Below are 20106 nucleotides of genomic sequence, written 5' to 3'. Positions count from 1 at the left end.
AACCAATCCAGCGCGCAAACTTCGCCCAGGTGCCAATTCGTGGCTCGCGAGCCGCATAGGCAACAGCTCTTCAATCAGTTTTTATGCGGCTCCTATATTCAGGTGTCGACTTTGATGTGCTTTATATTTGTCCTAATTCAACTAAATGCAAAATTTTTCGCGCTTAAAACTCGTTTATGTTTTCAATATGTATTGGTCCTTTTGAACTGTGCAAGTGATGGGAAATTTGGTAACATATAACATAAGTGGCGAAGGCAGGGTCGGATTAAGGGTAGGGGAGGTGCGAACCCATGGAACAGATTTGTTTTTTCGGTGATTTCTTTCGAATTACAACTCAAAAACACTCGCGGTTATTTTGTGAAAAGCTTAATTACAGCTATGGGTACCCACAAGGAAAAAATAATTGAAATCTGACATATCCTTCTAAGTGTTTTTTTTTAAATCTAACAAAACATTATTTTTGTTCCATCGGTCCCAGCCCACGGGACCTATGGAACACCCCATGGGACCTATGGAACAGAGCATGACTGCATCTATAAAAACTGCGCTGAGTATTGTTGAATTGCATAACTGCTCAATTAATATGGTAGAAACAATATCACAAGCTGAATTAGCAACCCAGGTTATTATACAAATTATTTTTTTCTTCATGAGAACACATCTTCAAAAATAATAATAGTCAAATCTGCGTCCCTAGGCGATTTCGTCGAGTCCCGTGGTCTTACTCGAGTCCCGAGTCAGACTCCATGAAAACAAACTTTGTCGAGTTACAAGCCCGACTCCGCAGCCCTGGTCCTCAGTAAACAATCCCTTGATGCTCTGGTCTTAAAAGTTGACATGCTACTGTAGAGCGCATGACTATAATTTACCGACTAAGAGATTGTGTTTACAGTAACTTTTGTGATGTATTTGCTTATGCCACAGATTCATTGCCTACTCGCTCCAAAGTGCAAAGTAGTTACAGCTTGCATTATCTCTGTGCTGTCAGCTCAGGGATTTGTGTACTTAAGACCGCCTTCCGCTTGTAAAGAAAAGACTTCTTCTCAGTTATCGTCTTGCTGTTCGCAACTTTAATATTGCAAGTAACATCTCCTATATGCTAACTTGTCCGCCTTCTATAGTTTCAACTGGATGTTTCGCTTATCAGATAATATAAAAATAATAATCACCAGAGGTATTGTGTTTGGCTAACGAGTTATACGCATGCTTCGAGCAACCTTAAAACGAGAGTCAGAAGCTTCAAACAATCGAATCTCGTGCCCCACACTACTATCTTCAAAATCTAAGAATATGATCACAAAATGACCGAGGGACCATGGGGACAGACTGTTCCAAAGGTCCTCTAATCACCATTTAAGAAAATCACTCGTGGCTAGCCAGTACGCTGAACCAAATGAATCAAACTAACTTTCAACATGTAGCTATAGATATCTCCTCTGTACACAAAAAAATCACTGCTTTGCAATTACTTAAAGACTGTCAAAAGACCTTACGAATATCAAGCTAACAAGTACATTTTTAACTAAAAAAGTGAAAAATTGTAATAAATTAACCATTTCCAAAAGCACGCTGTAGAACTTTAGTTATGTACACAAAATCTCATTCGATCAACCAAAATTTTATTCAGTTTTGCCAACAGGTGGCACAATATTGAGGTGTTCCATTGGTCCCCATGTTCCATGGGTCCCGCACTTCCCCTACTGTAGGCCTAAAAAAGGCTATATACCAGAAAAGGGCCTAATTTTGCAAACGAAACTCCAAAAGTAGTCAAAATACATACATGAAAACTTGAAATTATTTACTGCAAAATAACACAAACATACTATAAAAACAAATACTAAATGTAATTATGTGTTTTTTAGAGGTCGTCACTACATTCGCCGAGATGATTCCTAAATTTTATTTTAATAATGCGTTAATATTATTTGCCAAATACGCTGTGCATAACCTAGCTGAATATTGGCCTAAAAGTTGACCTTCAGTAATCCCGTAGCATACCTTGCGCGTTTTACGATGGAATGTTCTTTTGCAAACTCTTTAATGAAATTGGGAAATCTCTGCACCAGGCATTACAAGTTAGGTGCTTGCCCAACAGCATTTGACGGAAACTTAAAAATTAGGCGAAGGTTATCGTCAAGTAATTGGCTGCCCGCTGACGCTGATAGCGCACCACATGGCTACATATATAAAGCAGCACAGTAATTGTTTCGCCACAGCGACAGGCCTTATCCAACCTTTGCCACTTGCAAACGTACGATTAGGCCAAGTATTCTACTTGGAACATCCCTACTTGCGAGTAAATCAAAGAGCGTATCAGAAAAATGAGTTACAATGCGTTACAAGAATTGTCATAATTAAAATCAAAAATTTAAGTTTACAGGCAAATTTTATAAATAAAGACACTTGTGTAGTTGGGTTTTGCAAACTACGACCTAGCTAGAGAGTTATGTCTGTGGCTTTCTCTCCGTGGCCCCCAAGGGGGCTGAAGGCAGTGGTGGGATTCAGCCGGTTCGTACCGATTCTATAGAACCGTGTCGCGAAATTTTATGAGATCAGCGAACCGGTTAGCATTACTGGTTACTGTCCCAGGATTTTGCATCTTATCTCATACATTGATTTTTGAGATCCCAGTAGCTCACGTGATTTTTTTTTCAAATGTTCCATGGTCAAGGTCGCACGTAACACTAACTAACAGTCATACAGTGTATTAATTTTTATAATTGTATAATTTTCCTATTGTAATTGTTTGTCTGAAAGTCTAATTGTTGCGTTATAAGTACAAAGTCATGAGATCACTGCTGCTTTTTAGTGTGGCTGTTTGCAGTGATCGGATTCAGTCGGTTGCAGGGCTCTCACTTTTAGGGATTTAGTTCCAAATTGAAACTTTTAGCCCCTTTTAGGGACAAATCTGGGAATTTTGATCACCTAGGGATTTTTCGCCCTTTTTTGCAAATCGTATTGTATGATTTTGTTACCTAGTAAATGTTAACCGAATTGCAATTTTGAAAAAAAAACAGGTTCAGAATGCTACTTGTTTCTGTTCATTTGGAAGTTTATTTAAAATTTTAGACCGGTTTGAGAGAAGCTGCAGTGCGTCTTATATGAAACTTTCTAAAATGGCTGGTTTGCGAACTTATAACCGTCAGAAAATGGCTGATAGCTTGCGAGCAGGGCGGATATTCCGAGTGCTATATAGACAAGATAGTTTTAGCATATCATGAGACAAGGGTGAATAAAATCTGGAGATAGTTGCTAGGGGTGAACAAAATTAAGTATCAAAGCAAATGATCTAAATTAAAAGTTTTGTCAAATTCGCAAATTTTTCGCGCTTTGCGCGCACTATTTTTCCCAGTCTTATAACCGGGGCTGGAGCCACCGTAAAATAGCATTAGCTCCGGCTCCAGCTCCGGAGCCATCAGGCAATTATTAAATGGCTCCGCTCCGGAGTCGTAAAACTCAATCCTTTGGCTCCGGTTCCAGCCCCGGAGTAGTAAAACTTATATCCTTTGGCTCCAGCTCCAGCTCCGGAGCCATCAAACACACACCCAATGACTCCGGCTCCAGCTCCGGTGCCACCAGTCACTTATTCAATGGAAGTTTTAAAAATTGCTTTTCGTTAACTAACGTTGGAGATGGAACAAAATATAATTTCTTAGCTTTAGCACCACAAATTGAAAAATGGCTCCAGCTCCACAAAAATAATAAAAAGGGCTCCGGTTCCGGCTACAGCTCCACAAAAATAAGAAAAATGGCTTCGGCTTCGGCTCCAGATCCACAAAAATAATAACAATGGCTCCGGCTGTGGCTCCAGAGAAAATGCTTAGTACGGGGCTCCAGGTCCGGCTCCCCAGCCCTGCTTATACCACTAGATTTCATTTGCGCACAAGTTCGACGATAGCAGCAAGTTTCTGGAGCTTATATGTTTGTGACAATGCTTTGTGACGTCATTCTAACCTTTCCGTGCCCCGACCAAACGTAAAACGTCGATCCTCTTCTGGTAAGCATGTAGTCTACGTTATGTGGCCCGTACAATATATGCAAGGAATATTGTGGCCCGCGATGCTGTCAACCTTTGACCACCCTGAGCTAAACAATGCAGTTATTTAAAAAAAAATATGAAAATATCTAAAGCTCACTTTTAGCATGTGAACAAGGTTAATTTGTTTGTCATTTGTGTATATATATATTTGTACCCCTACAATCTTTTAGTTAATGTGATATTATAATAGTATAACGTGTTAATTTATGGTTTAGGGATTTTTCATGCCATCTAGGGATTTTTTGATATAGCTTTAGAGATTTTCTGGTCTTCATTTGTGAGAGCCCTGGCCGGTTGGCAGTTCGTAACATTCGCTGGAACCTGGGATTGCATCCTGTTCTTGCAACTACATTAGTTATTTGCTGAAAAATATGACATTTTGTAAAAGAACCGGCTGAAATACACGACTTTTGAGATAGAACAGCTGACATAAAAATTGAATCCCACCACTGGCTGAGGGTCACAGTTGAGAAACCCTGTTCTAGATTCTCAAACAAAATACTATTAGATGACTAATTTTACATTTTTGCCTCAAAAATCCTGTTATCCCAACCGAAAGCGTCAAATTTGAACTGTTTTAACTTCCGCAACCGAAATTTTAAAAACGTTTTACGTTAACGACAGACGCGTCTATAGTGAATCAACCTTATGAATGATGTCACCGACATTCCAATCTATAACAACATCACTATCTATGCTTAATAGGGACTCCAGTACCGAAATAAGAACAACATCAACGTCACAATAAAACACACTTCTGAATAAGACCAAATTAGGACCAATACATATCACTCTAAAAAAAGTTGAATGAAATTTGAATCAATTTTGCTCCCGCTCTTTCAAAGATTGAACCGGGTTGAATCTTTTAATTTATTCATTTCTTTGAATGATTATAAAGAATCGATTATATTTATTTGAACTATATTTGAATCAATCAATTCACTTATTTTTAAATGATTATAATGTTCAGTTTACACCTTTTTCATTTAACCTTAAAAATCTTTAAATCAGTCGTATTCATTGTTGCTTTCACTTTATTAACGAAATCAAGCAGCACAGGTTACAAAATTACATGTTACAGGGCAGATGACAGAGCATGTATAGAGCACATAGCTTTCATGCTGAGGCAGTGTACCTCAAAAAAGTTGTAAAATGCTGCAAATGTTTTTTGAAATGCTTCAAGAAAATCTGAGCCCACTGGTACAGGAGTGCTGTCTAATATTAGAAAGTAATTATCTGGATTGTAAACTGGACCCAACGCAACCAAAAATGGTTGTGTCAAGTAGTTTTGTTTTCCATTCATGTACTCTTCAATACTGCAGTTTTCCTGAAAACAAGTGTTTTATTGCATATTTGACAATATGCAATTTAAATACATTGTCAAAACACGAACATACCCCATTAAAGACAATCACAGAATGGTGTCCTTTAAGTCCCTTCATATTTAGTGGTGGCATAAGTGATTGTAGAGCCATAACTGCTTCTAAATTTTCTAAAAAGCAAAGAACCGCATTATATTAAATCTACAGAAATTGTTTGGGGGACATTATACTTACTGTCTGAGTATCTCTCCAATTGAGACATGGTCAATGCTTTTTTCATTGAATGGTTAATAATTTTTTGTGCAAGACATGAAAAAACAGTTTTCATGTTTTTCGCACAAGGCTTTAACTTGAAATAATCCATCAAGATCTGTTGAACACAAACAGCAAAAGTAAAGCAAATAACTATGAAATATCTCATTTTATCACTTACAAGTTCTCCATAATAAACATCAATAAATCTTGGATATTTTTTCAAGATAGAAGTAATGGAAGGATAGTCATTTTCAATATCCAGGCGCCTATATTCAAAACATACATCCATTGCACTGTATATCAAAGGAAGTGATTCTGTGGTGGGGCATGTATCCTGGAGCCATAATATCTGTCAAATTTGATTTTTACTAGTATTTCTAATGCAATAAAGCAAAATTGGTATTCATAAATACCTTTTTTTTAATTGGAATCATATCATCACTGTCTTGTAAGTCAACTGTAGAGTCTGACTCTAAAGAAGTGCTGCTGTCACTGCGTTGGTTTCGCTTGAATCCCCTTTGTTTGTACGCTTTTTGGTCAGCAGGAAGTTTTCATCGCATAGTTTTAAGTCTACTCTCAATATATCCAGTTTTCGACCTTGGGTCATAGAAATGTTCCTGTAAGGTAATGTTCTATTATGATATTAAAAAGTACAGAATTTCCAGTTTATGTTCTTACATAGCCATTGCATCCAGAAATTTTGCTTTTCAGTTCTGGAAACTCTTCAACAATTGCCTGAGCAAGTTCTAATTTAAGTTCTGATGATGGATATCTAAATATATATATGATTAAATATATCTTTGAAAATTTAGCTACTAAATTATGCATTTAAAAGCAGAGCTGTAGAGTCGGATATAGGACTCAACGGAGTCTATTTGTTTTGCTTGAGTCTCGAGTAAGACTTCCCAGGTCCAGAATCTGACTTAAATTTGTTCAACTGGTAAGGCCTCAAACTGTGGGTAAAATAGCATATATAATATTTTGTAACTACATGTAGTGAGTGGATGAAATATGTGACCCTATGAGTGGGAAATATCAAACATATTTTAAATACATAAACGGGTGAGCGAAGGAGCTTGACTCTGTAAAATCATATATTTGGCTTGAGTGGTATTTGGGAGTCGGAGTATTTTTAACCTACTCCACAGCCTGGTTAAAAACAAAGGAAAAATATTAACTTAAGGTCAGTAATAAAAAGTAAAACAGAAATTTACATACTGGTTTTTGTCACCACATTTGATAGATTCATCCACAAGAATATCTGTGCATAGTTTTACAATTTTTTTTTTATTTTGTGTATTTAAAAAACCATCATCCTCCAACTGCTTAACCACCATAGAACCATTTGAATGTTGAAGGACTCTTTGTTTTAAATCACTAAACTGCAAAAACAATAATTTTAGATTTTTAGCCAAACAGATTTTTAAACAAAAAGTAGTATGTATTACCCTTTTAGTAGAAAGCTGTACATTTGGCGAACAACTTAAACTTGCAATAAAACGCATGACAGCTTTACGTTGCCCAATAGTGTCAAATCCAACTTCCTTAAAATCATTTTCATTCAATTCTAAAAATGTTTGGCCATCAACATTTTCTCCTGCAAAAAAATATAACAGATATAATACTTATGAAGAATATTACATATAAGAAACTGTTAATTTACATATTAATATTAATTACAAAGACACCAATGTTTTGCTACAATAAAGTTATCATTTCCAATTTAGTTAACTGGTGCTTTTAAATTACAAGGATAGATATTCTTTAGTTCGTCCTGTGAAATACACAGGTAACTCTCTGGTATGGAAGGTGTTATAGCATAAGCATGGTACTGAGTGTCGAACACATGTGTAACATACAAAAGAACAATAAAATTAATTGTATCATCAGGTAACAACAATATTTGAACAATCTTACCATATAAAGGTAAGTTTCATGATGACCTATTACAACAATATAATTTTGTTTGTATACAATGCTACCTAGTGAAACTTCATGTGGAACAAATACGTTCGCTAATAATGAGCCATTCTTTTGCAATATTAGGTCAGCATGTTTTAAAGTGCTTACAGACTCCACTATCCTGGTGCCCACATTAACCTTATTACCAATGTCATAATATGCCATGTCAAAACACTACTTTAATTGTTTTTTTGTTGCCATTAATTTGGCAATGTTTTTAAAATTACATATCATATGAGCATGTTTTTTGAAAACATTATGCCTGGCTTCATAGCGCATGCAAGACATTGTGGTTAATGGTCCAAACTTTGCTATAGATGTTGGATAATAAACCATGTGATGATGTTTATTATTAAATTTTATTCCAGGAAAAATTTGTTTGTACAGCATGTGATGCTCAAATATTAGATCTTCAAGTTGAGCTAATTGACCAATAGATACAGCTGTGGAAAACACTATATCCATAATTCTGGGGAGTAGCAAAATAATTTCCAAGTATAGATCATCTTTCGCAAACAAATCTCTAAATAAAAGTGGAAAGTGTTGAATAAAACACCAAGATTGTGCTGCTTTTTGTTTAAATAGTGTCTCATTTAACTTCCTTAAGCTATGGTCAGCAAAATTTGGCGACGGCTTGTCTTTTGACTCAATCACACCAAAGTTGAATGAAGCAAGGCGGTTGTTAATATTGTTAATTGTGATGACCTTTTTCACATACACAAGATAGTGCAACACCAACTTAATTTCTTTGGGAACCACTCCTTCAAGTAAATCATGCATAATATCAAACGAATAGTTTTCAACAGTGGTGAAATATTTTGAACTGGCAAGAGGTGAAATTCCAGAAACACCACAGTGGGGAAATTTTTTTTCTTGGATAATTAATTTATGGCTGTCAGATGATCTCATATGAAAGTCTGATTCTTTAAAATAGTTTGAATTTCTCCGCGGGTAGCATAACAAATTCTACACAAGTATGTTGCAGATGGTGACTGAAAGCCCAGAACAGAGTGTGCAGCTAAGGTATCCGCAACAAACATTAAAATTGTTTCTCTTAAACGACAATCATTTTCAATTAGGAATCCATGTTCACTTTCAAGCTTATGAAGTTCTTCAATGAATGGCTTTAATATTTTTTCAAAACCATACTTTTTTATATCAACAGAATGAGCTGTTGCCAACAAATGAATATTTTGCAAACAGGAGTTATACTGAAAAGGCAAGTTTTGTATGGTATAATAAAACATTGCTATTTCATGAACTTTGGTCTTTGATCCATGTGGATTTACAACTTCTACATCATCATAATATAGTTGAATTTGCAAAGCCTGTGGGTTATCCTTATATAAAGGATGATTTTTATACACTTCCCCATCATAATACGACTGCAAAACCCCATCTGATGTTTTACCTGTACTAAACAAAGATGCTATATTTGTTTCAGATAAAAGTTTCTTAAGCACGGTAAGCATTGGAATGTCTCGGTGACAGAAACTTGAACGAATTTATCAAGATCTTTGTTATAACGTTGATCGATTCTATGGCCTAACGCAACTTCTGTTGGGTGAATCATTTGCAGTTTTTCACAAAAGAATTGATTTTGCTTATAGATTGTGTCCATTTTGGTAATTATTTGTGTAATTTGACTAAACAGCTGCCCAATTATTAACTGCAAAGAATTATTGTTCATACAGGTTTTTAAAATGGCTTGCTCAATGTCCTGCAAATATTGTTTTAAAAATTGTATAAACATTACAACTGTATATTCATTAATTCCAGATTTTGCCCGCATTTTTAAAATGAATTGCAAAAGACTGCCCTCCAGTAAATGAGTGTACTCATCATTTGAATTTTCACATGGAATTGGATCCGACAAATTGCTTGGTGTGATATTAACTGGGTCGTTTGAGATGACTGTGTTTAGTGGATGAATATTTTTTAAATGTCTTATATAGTTATTTAAACGAGTAAAAGTGGTACAGCACCCTTGTTGGCAGCATTTTAAATGACAAAGTTTGCCATGGTACTCAATTCGAGGATGTTTTGAAAATCGATGTTTTGAAAACCTTTTATTTCTCTCACTTTATATCCACAATCAAAGGGGCAGGTGTAAGTATCCATTTATTTAGCAATATTGGCGCTCGTCTAGAATCCTACCACAACGAACATTATTTGGGTTAGGGTGCCGGTTAGCGTTTGGGTTTGGGTGACTCCAGTAATAGTGTTAAACAATATTACTTGACCTACCCACACCCAAACACTAACCGACACCCTAACCCACATATTAGGCATTGCTTAATAATTATTTCAATTTTGTGGTAGGATTCTAGACCAGCGCCGCAATATTTTTTTAAATATTAAATTTACAGCCTATGCAAAACAACAAAAAAGAATAAAAATTAACTTACTTCTCATGGTTTCTTCTATATACTCGTTGATTAAATTACGAGTCTTTAAAATATTCATTAGACCACAAATGTCTAATGACGCAATTTCGGACGCCAGCATAGTTGCTTCAAATTGCATAAAAATTACAGATTTAAAATTTTAAACACCTTTAATAACTGTCTAAAACTTTCTGTCATTTTGGACACAACGTGCAGAAGCGAGGCTAGTTATGCCACTGTTATCAAACAATTCGATTGTTTTTCTCAACTGCGATGGCCAATAGGAGCGTCTTCTGCTTTCGTTAGATGGCGCGCAAATAAAAAAAGAGAAAAAAACTCTCTCATCGCAAGCAAACAAAAAGTTTGTGTCGCGTTTTCTGCGTTTTAAATCGTAACTTCACTGAATACGGCCGTCAAAGAATCAAAAACACCTGCAATAATTAGAAAGATTCATTAAAATGAATGAAGTTTTTTTTTAAAGTGTAACAGTCGTAGTACCGTCTAAATTGAAATAAGTCCAAAACCTGTCAAAATAGGACCTAAATGGCCAGAATTAGGCCTAAACAACACTTTACCTAACCTCAAACCTCATCCCTAAGTACACTAACTCTCCTAATAGTTTTACCCTTACCCACTTTCTAAGCCCACCAACACACCAATAACCCCAAACAGGGCCAAAACAATCCAATGCAAAAACAGCGGCGCCCTAATGTCGCCGGTCAAACTAGGGCGTCCAAACAACCAAAACGGCCCATGCCAGACCTAACACAGCGCCCGATCAACCCATACACTCTTCCTACAGGTTCAGTTGTTATTTTGACCATTTAGGCAATATTTCGATGAATTTAGGACGTGTTTTGACAGTTTTTAAGCAAAAACTGCACTGTGAAGGTACTGGATCTGTATTATTATCAGACTTACAAAAAACTTAAAAAATTGAGGGCCGAATTTTTCCAGGGCCTAAAGCTATAGCCTTATTAGCCTATTGGTTAATCCGGGCCTGGGCCAGGGGCGGATCTAGGGGGGGGGGCGATATGGCCATGCCCCCCCCCCCCCACAAACTAAAAATATGTACATTTTTTTTACTTAATAGGCAGCTTATTTTCGCGGTTCCCTAGGTAATCTGGCCTATTTCGCCAAAATAAGACATGTTTTTAAACTTTATAGTGGTGTACGAGCTTATGGCGCCATATAATGAATATTTCAAAAAAATGGTAAAATTCGTTTCGCGCACTTGCGCAAAGCGGCGTTTTGCAGATTTGCAGAGACGGCTTAAGTGACCGTACGCGGACCTCGACTATATAATAACTAACTAATATCTAAGTACAATTAAAAGCTTTTTTGTTGTTAATGCAAATCTGTATCAGAACCAGCCTGTCAATATACTTCATCCGGCCCGCCGCCTCTTTGACAAATTAGACACGAGTCATTTTTAAATACTTTTTGACTATTTTAAGTGTGTGAATGCAAAAAATTTTCGCGCTTCGCGCTAATGATCTTCATACATCCAGTGTGTTTTGAACTAGATCAGCCCTTCTTTACTGCGCCGTGGAAAGCGGACAAACGGAAAACGTATTCAAACATAATCGACAAATATTTTTTAAGCATTTTTTTTTAAATGTAACAAAAACAAGAAATTTAAAAGAAATACCGGAATGTCAAAAAAATCGCGCTCGCTTCGCTCGCCACGTGTGCCCCAAATGGTTAACAAACACTAAAATAGATTAACTATAAAATTTATCGCGTTTTCTCAAAGTAGTTCTATTACATTTTTTAATAGTAGAAGGGGGATGGCGACGTTTGGACTCGAATTTTAAACCAAGTATATACTTTTTTAGCGAATTTGCGCCAAGACTTTACTGCCTCCTTAAAAGTAATTATAAACACGTTTTTCAAGAGCAAAAAAATCCGAAGCCCACCTGATTCACAATTGTTATAAAGTTGTAATAACACAAAATCTAATTTAACATATGTTGTGCGGCCCGCAGAGACCTTTCTGAATTTGTTTTTGGCCCGCGACTACTACGCAAAGGTTGCCGACCCTTGTGTAAGGATTTGAATAACCTATCCAATGTTAGGATTAGCTCTGCATAGAGTTTTCCTCATTTCAGCAACCTTATTTGGCAAAAAACAACTACAGTAACTTAAAAATTGAGAGAAGTGTCATAAAAGAACCACAGCTGACCGCAGCAGACAACGCTATGGCTTTATTGCGACGTGGCCTCGGCGCTTTTTTGGTGGCATGTGCGGTTCCTCTCGCCTTTTCGGGAAAAAGCAAGATGTTTGTAGACAATAGACATGTAGCGTCTTTCAGCGATAGTCTTCATATCGGTCAAACTAGGAAACCGGCCCACTGTAGAGGCCGATGTTATTTTTACCTGAATTATGACGTCACGCCATGGTATACTTTTATGACGTCATATCTGAAAAAATTGTGACGTCATATCTGAAAAAAATTCATGGCCCTCCCCAAACTGAAATCCTAGATCCGCGCCTGGCCTGGGCGAAGGCTTTTGTCATCCTACCCTTATATTTATCTTGATTTGTGTTCATCTCGGTTTCAGTTGCATAAAAGAAGACCTATTTCTTGGAATCACATATTTTCCATACACCCTCAAAGGGAGAGTTATGGGATCAATCCCTCACCGTTCCTATTCCTTTTTGTTGAGTGAAGTCAACATATTTTAGAAACTTTGACAGCGTGTTGACATTTGTTTGAGCCATCCTTAAACGTTAATTAGGCCTACCCCCAGTTAAATGAAGTTTGCGCAATATTGGTAGTGTGCCACACCTACGTTAAATCTTGCTTAGCAAAGTTATGTTGGTACGTGAGAAAGAAAAGCGTTGTGTTAATTTTTACATATATTATGTTGTTCACCTATTTCAGACACAGCGGCAGCATATAGGGACGGCCGGCGCCTTATAGTTTGCTGTTTTGAAAGGTAAGCGATAGGTTTTCATAATGGCGAAATGAAAAACTACACGATGATATCAAATTTATATCCTTAAACCTACACAGTGCCTTAAAATGCAACGTTTAGGGCGAAAATAAAATGGTCTCCATTTTAAACAATATTTTCGTATAAGCCGCTCTTAGGGGCGAAATTCTATTATTTGTATGACAGTATGGTAACTAAAAAAGGTTAAAATTAGTAGGCCACCTATTCCTTGACACGTAACACAACTAAAGTAGTTGGACTTTGTGTTTGATAATACCAGGGGTCACCAAACTGCAGCCCACGGGGTGAATGTTGTCGGCCAGTATAAAACATCCTAAGAAAAATTAATTACAGCTAAAATGTTGTCGCGTGCAAATACCGCTCAATTGTGATGTAAACTTAACTGGACAATAGTTTTATAACGCTTATACGTAGTTTTTGTAAAAGACTTATATGTATTTTATTCTGGTTAAGTTAATAACGTTCGACATAAGCGTCTATATATATATCTGTCCCGCGATGGTCTATATACAATTATCTAGCGCTAGCCGGAGACTGTCAGATGTTACAGTTGTCCAGTACCTACATTTAAAGTAGGTCTACATTTAAAATCAACTAAACAAACATCAGTAATCTAATGTACAATTAGTATGAGCATACAAAGTTTGTATTCCATTACAATCTACATTGTATAGAAACTTTATGCTATACCATAACGGTATTTGGTTAAGTTCTTGATTAATAGACAGTTATACTTGTTAGCCTTAACAATGAAAGGACTACTACCTAACCTAAATGCGAGGCTGATCGAAAACAAAAACGCCTTGTTCTCCACGGTGACATACTGGAAGCGTTTCTTAATGGGAAATGTTGAAACAAACAATGTCGTTATAAGACATAATCCCCATGCAAACGTTGCGTTGCGCAAACGTTAATAACGCGTGCAAAAACTCCTGAAAATCATAGATCCGCAAGAAAACAACCGTCCGCTTTGGCTACAAAAAAACATAATACCATTGAAATGTTTTTTATGCAAAATATCATTTTTCACCAGTACTTTTTGAATATAAATGGCGAGTATAGCTACTATATATGACACATTGACAAAGAAATTGACTTTATTTCTAGCAAACAACACCGATTTTGTCAAAATTATCACATTAATATCGAGTCTCCTAGAAGAATGGGACGCGGGTAACGCCACAACAACACGCTCGTCTGGAAACAAAATAAAGAAAGTACTGTACTTATTCACGGTACTTATTCACCGGTCCAACTCAGTCAAAACGAATTAAAAAGAAATAAAAACAATTCGCTTTAACCTAGAGCTTAATAAGACCCATAAGTTGCGTAAGTTCATGTCTGCCATGGGAAAGTGTTTATCTTGACCTGTAGTGTACAACTCAATAATCGAAAAACAAAGTTGTTTTCTGTGCGAACTTCCGAGCTATACTCGGCTTTCAAAAGAGGAAATATGGCGATACGGAAAACTAAGTGATCGTTAGCTGCATGTGAGCTTTTCTATCATAGTTTGTTTTCCTCGTGCTTTTTTTCGCCATTGGATTTAATAATAAAGAAGGCACATACAGCTCTAAATTAAGTTTCATTTCAACTTAGAAAGACACAACTTGTAGTGGTTTGTATTCTTGTATTGCTTCTTGGTTACGGCTACAAATTTAACTAATTGAAGTTTTGTGTTATGTTTCTGGCAAAACTTATTCTAGTAATTGTCTGTTTATAAACTACACGGTTTTTTCAGAAAGCTTCACTTGTACCACAATTTAAAAGATTTATCCATGAAATTTAGCAAATTTGTTTGGGAATTTGGTCCCCCAATTGAAAAAATTACCTTAATCATAATGCCTCGCGCCATAAGGTTTATGCTAAAATAATTATTTTTTCCGGTCGCAAATACGTCTGGCAAAGCAAACGATATATTAAGCAAAACTTATATCACTTATATCTCTACCGCAAATTTTACGTTTCTATACCTAAAGCGTGCTTTATTTTTTCTTCTATTTCTGTTGTGTTATTCATATCAAGCGTTCACGCGGTCAAAATCATTGAAATGCGCAAAGTGAGGCAGTGCCAAGTCGTGTCGCTCTTCAGATCACAGAAGTGCTATCCACTGCATTATGCGTGCCTTTTTCTTTCGCTAATTCTCTCGGAAAAAACATGATGAACGATTTTGCTATGATTCGAGGCATGCCTCAATTGTGCTTTCAAAGCGATTGGTTAAAAAGGAGTATATGTGTAGCTGTCATAGGCCTAGCCTGGGGGGCCATGGCCACCCAAAAATTTATAAATATTGTATTCTTAATAATAATTTGTTTTGTATCTTTTATGTAACCTACCACAACATAGTCGATCACAGGCATGCCACACCTTCAATTGTCATGCACTGTTACGTCATAATCGATGTAGTCATTAATACGTTTGCTATATTAATGTAGTTTTACTACTTTTTATTTTTAGTCGTTTTGTTTTTGATCTCTGAATGGTTTATGAGTTTATTTATTTTTTTATTATTACGATACCGTGTTTGTAGTTGTTAAAGAAAAACGTGACTCGAAAAATTTGTGCCTCACCATCTAGAAACCTCACCGCACGTCACTGTATAATACTAATAGACAATAGTGTTATAAAAATGCTGTTTTATTATTTTATTACATAATATTAAAAAACCTTGTTTGTGCTACAGAAAAAAGACACAACACAAGTTTACCACAAAGTTTTTGTTGTTTATTTGCTTTACAAGAACTATTTATGTCGTACAAAAAACTTTGTATTAAATAAACCGTAATTTAAGTTTGAGAACTGAATTAAATATTAAAAATACGAGGAATGTTTACGCTCAAAGAACCTATATACACAATCTCAAACAAGTTTTAAATATCATTACGAGAATTTTTTTTTCTATAAAAACTCAATTAAATTTTTTATTAAATATATATCATGGACAAAACAAATAATTACTACATGTTCAACGTTTCAGACCACCTCTTGCTGTTACTGACAATAGTATAGAACATTTAGATACTTGCTGGTACCAACACAGGGATCCCCAAAAAAGGATTTGTCCGCCGCCAGAGAGCAGTTTCGCTTGCCTTGACATTCGGTCTTCACCTTGGTGAAGGAATCGCAAGCAACGCAGTCAATTTTATTGTGAACTCCTTTGGGGCACCTGTTTTGTAAAAATTCAAATTTGCAACTGATTTTTCTTCAAAAGAGACGCTTCATCCGTCTGCATGCAGCCGAATTTTTGCAGTTTTGAGCGGCACGCAGTGGTGAAAAATAGGAACAGTGTTTCGGTATACTAATATTTATCATTTCTTTTTTATACCATCTACTTGAATTTATTTAAACTAAAAGCATTTTTGTACATGTCATCGAAAAAAACTATAAAACTCGAATGATAACTTTAAGTTTTATAGTTTACATGATAAAAGGCCCTGTTATGACGTAACTTTGTGACGCCATATGTGAAAATACTTATTCCATTTGGTTAGAAAAATTGTACTTTCACCCCCGGCGGTAGGTCAATAATATATCGACTAAAAAAACAAATACTGGTGTCAAATATACTCTAATTTAACTTCTAGCAATCCAATAGAGTCCATTGTGACTTTCATTTAGTCCTGCACAACATACATCCCGCGCAACCTTTTAATGCGTCTTGCTTGTGTCCAACGTTGCAGTATAGCCAAGGGATTGGCAAACCCTGGCACGCGTGCCAGAAGTGGCATGATGATTTTTCAGGGCACGAGATGATTTTTCAGGGCACGCCAAATGATTTAACGCGCATGTTATATCACCTTGAGAAAGTGCAACCATTACACCACTATTCCATTATTAACATTATTATTACATCACTAAGACTATAGCTATAGGGCTAACTAAATGGTTGCACACAATTCCAGTTTGATCTGAAGTGTTTGTGTCACAATTTAGGCTAGTGTCTTAACTGTTGTATATAACATTATATTGTGTGGGCGTTACACTTGTTTGCGACTAAACGTTCGTATTACGTCACAGTACGCTAAAATTGGCGTGATATTTACTGCGTTAAAGTAGGTAAGGCATCTATATTAAAAGTACGCACGTGTGTTTTTGTGCGTCTGGGAATCCAAGCGAAAAGCGAAACTGATACTTAACACTGAGTATATTCAAAAACAGCAAAATATCGTGTTCGTGACAGTTTGTTTTAGTTAGCAGGGTTAGTGTGTCTTTACAGAATTTAACTTCTGAAATTAGGTTTAATGGCGCGATTCCCAAGGTAAGTAAAATATATGTCAGATCACAGCAGCGCTGCGCAGTCGGACTCGGGTAAGACTACATAAAACCACCAGAGCAATACCAAATTTTGAAACTGATAAGGCAGCAAACTGTAAATTTTTAAGATGGAATAGTATGTGGTGGACTGGTGGCATATTTTCTATGACCCTTCTAAGTGAATTGCTGAATATCCATCTTATTTTATTAATAAATCAATGAAATACAGGCTAAATAGAGTCTGAGCCGGATTTGGGACTCGATGAAATTGCACATTTGGCCGGAGTCCTGTTTCAACCGACTCCTCAGCCCTGGTTGCCAGTGCAAAACCAAACATAGAAAAATGTTTGGCGCGCGAGTTGTTAATATATTGAAATTATTCATAAACTGGCACACTGGATACGAAAGGTTGCCGACCCCTGATGAGTAGCCTAACATGTTTCAACTTTTACCTTGGGTTTTAAGTAAATTCAGACTCTGTACTTCAATAATTTGCGAAACCGCATTGTATAATAGTTGAGCTGTGCAGGCATTTTTTGATTTCTGATATTTGAGACCTAAAGTTAATACTTACGTTGTTGAATCCGTCCTTCCGTAATATGCGTTGTGAATAACAAGCGACATCCCTTTTGGGCAAACTATCTTTTGAGGTACGGCGTCTTCACATATTGTCAGTGAAATTATTTCTGTAAAATTAAAATAACACGTAGAACTTAGCTATCGGGTAAAATAGTTAGGTATTGTCAAATATTTGTTCTAAACGGAAACTTATAATTAGGTTTTATTTTAAAGCGTATTTTGACATCAACTACAACTAACTGTATATAAATAAGTTAAAAATTATTAACTATTATATAAACATTTTTTCCAATAATAACAAATAAATCAGGAACTATTTTCAAATAAACGTATTTTTCCTGTGTTCATAACAGGAAAAAATACAAATAAAAAACTAATACTATTTTACTCTTCTCTAAGTTAAGTATCAGCTGTGGTTTATTAGGGGTCAGTGGGACAGGATTAACTCAGGTAAGAATTATATTAATTTTTGTTTGGAAATTGATCAAAGAAATAATTAGTTTAAGAATCTGTAGACGATTTACTATTTAATATGTACGTGTTCCCCCAAAAAAGTTGGGTTTAGAAGGAAATATCTACAATATAGGATAGAACTTATCGCTTTAACTGCATTCTGGTGTTGCAAAGGATTACACAACTCGTTTACCAGTACATTTTGCATTATGTCAGCTCCAGAAAGGAAACGAACTAGACTGCTAGCATATCTGTCCAGATTAATAGGTAACGCAGTGATTTTTGAAGAGAAGTTTCTAATGATTTCGTCAAAAAAGAAACTGTTACAATTTATTGACAATGCCATTTATTAGGACAAAATGTATAGCCTATGCGTTTGACGATAAAAAAAACTTCGACGTATAATTTTTTTAAAGAAAATAATGAAGAATAAGAAGGCTTACCTGATGGCGCAGACACAATCGTCTGAACTTGCAGTAAAAGGGCTACACTTATCACATAAGTGACAAACTTTTCCATTCTTGTCGTCGCTAATTACTGCTTTCATGTGTGACGATTTAGCATAAACAGGACCTGACTAAACCAGTTAACGGGCGTGGATACACTTCCTGATCAGACATCCCACTAATTTTGACACTTTTGTTGGCAGTCGCTGATTAACGATGTTAAACGAGGGATTATGCAGTCTAGAACATTGCCGCGAGACGATGTCGGGAGTATCGCAGATATAACTGAATATGTTTTACTTGCTTTCTACAACTGTACTTTCTAACAGTCAGTACAAAATGATCACGCGAAACGTACATTAGGACAGGTAATTAAAACTTATGCAGCAATGCACACATGTGAAATTTATATACCCTTTCTAAATATTTAATTTTCTTTAAACCTTTATTATGTTCAATTGTAAAAGTCGTACTTTTGAACTATAGTTTTCACGCAAAATACTAGTATAGGCCATACTAGGACTGCAATATACCTGCTACACTAGGGGTGGGCAAACTGCGGCTCGCCAGAATGTTTATTGTGGCTCTTCTAGTGGTCTAGTCCAGTGGTTCCCAAAAATTTCAATATGAAATACAGTATGCCAATTTTAAAAATAGCTTGCATATATTTCGCTCAATTCTTACGTATTCCTGCTTTTATTCTTGCTATTCACAAATCCCTGAAATTACCAAAAAATATACCAGCTGTGTTATTTCCGTAACTTAATGGTTGTGTTAATGCAGTATTTGTAAAATATTTGACTGAATATTACAAAAAGTTTGCAAAATACGTTTCCCAAAGATTGTGTTACGTCACAAGCGACTGAAAACAATGCCGTTTTGCCAGGACAAGGTTTCTTGACATTTTTTACATATTCGTTTATTGTCTTGTGGGGAACGAAATAAATGCATGGCAGAAGAGCTAGCTATATTTTTGTTCGAATCGACTTGAAAGTGTTTGCCTCCTTCAATGAGTTGTTCGACATTACTTTCGAACCAAAGCAAAATGACTTCCAGGCCTTGCAGAAATGCTTCTATTTAATGGTCCCGGATTAATTGGAAGAACTGAAAACCAACCTAAACAACCAGGTTAATGTGATGATATTAATCGTACTTTTCGAGGGTGGATGTGTTCTCGTGCAAAGGTAAGTACCTATATTCGAAATTAACAAGCCTAGTAAAAATTTGCGAGATTTTGTTTCTTAATCAATGTAAAGTTACGTTATCTTAACGTTGTTTAGTTTGAATCCTTTCTACGAAGAATTATGTATTCAATGAACGCTGTACTTAAAAAGGATTGAAGGTAAAACATAAGTTACATCAGTATCTGAATTGTCTGATCAGAGTAGATGTTTAGATTAATCTAAGTTTTAAAATGGTACTGTTGTAGCATGCGGTCTAACTTTTATATGC

At 35.9% G+C, this 20106-nt stretch overlaps 2 protein-coding genes across 2 annotated transcripts; both read right to left on the bottom strand.

Annotated features, from left to right (window-relative positions):
* Positions 1 to 6282: 6282 nt before the first annotated feature.
* LOC146132883 (uncharacterized) lies at positions 6283 to 8358 on the bottom strand. Its single transcript, XM_083397591.1, has 4 exons — positions 8235 to 8358; positions 7065 to 7213; positions 6835 to 6998; positions 6283 to 6388 (listed from the first exon to the last, which is right to left on the bottom strand). Exons 1-4 carry the CDS (start codon positions 8356 to 8358, stop codon positions 6283 to 6285), a joined length of 543 nt encoding a protein of 180 aa, XP_083253717.1.
* Positions 8359 to 15644: 7286 nt separating this feature from the next.
* LOC146132882 (D-galactoside-specific lectin-like) lies at positions 15645 to 18773 on the bottom strand. Its single transcript, XM_083397513.1, has 3 exons — positions 18652 to 18773; positions 17751 to 17862; positions 15645 to 16088 (listed from the first exon to the last, which is right to left on the bottom strand). Exons 1-3 carry the CDS (start codon positions 18725 to 18727, stop codon positions 15914 to 15916), a joined length of 363 nt encoding a protein of 120 aa, XP_083253639.1. The 5' UTR covers positions 18728 to 18773; the 3' UTR covers positions 15645 to 15913.
* Positions 18774 to 20106: the final 1333 nt, after the last annotated feature.

The sequence above is a fragment of the Ascidiella aspersa genome, chromosome 9 (genome assembly GCF_963924565.1).
Source record: "Ascidiella aspersa chromosome 9, kaAscAspe10.2, whole genome shotgun sequence".
NCBI classification, from domain to species: Eukaryota; Metazoa; Chordata; class Ascidiacea; order Phlebobranchia; family Ascidiidae; genus Ascidiella; species Ascidiella aspersa.
Note: the sequence above shows the minus strand (reverse complement) of the source record. Positions and strands in the feature narration are given on the sequence as shown.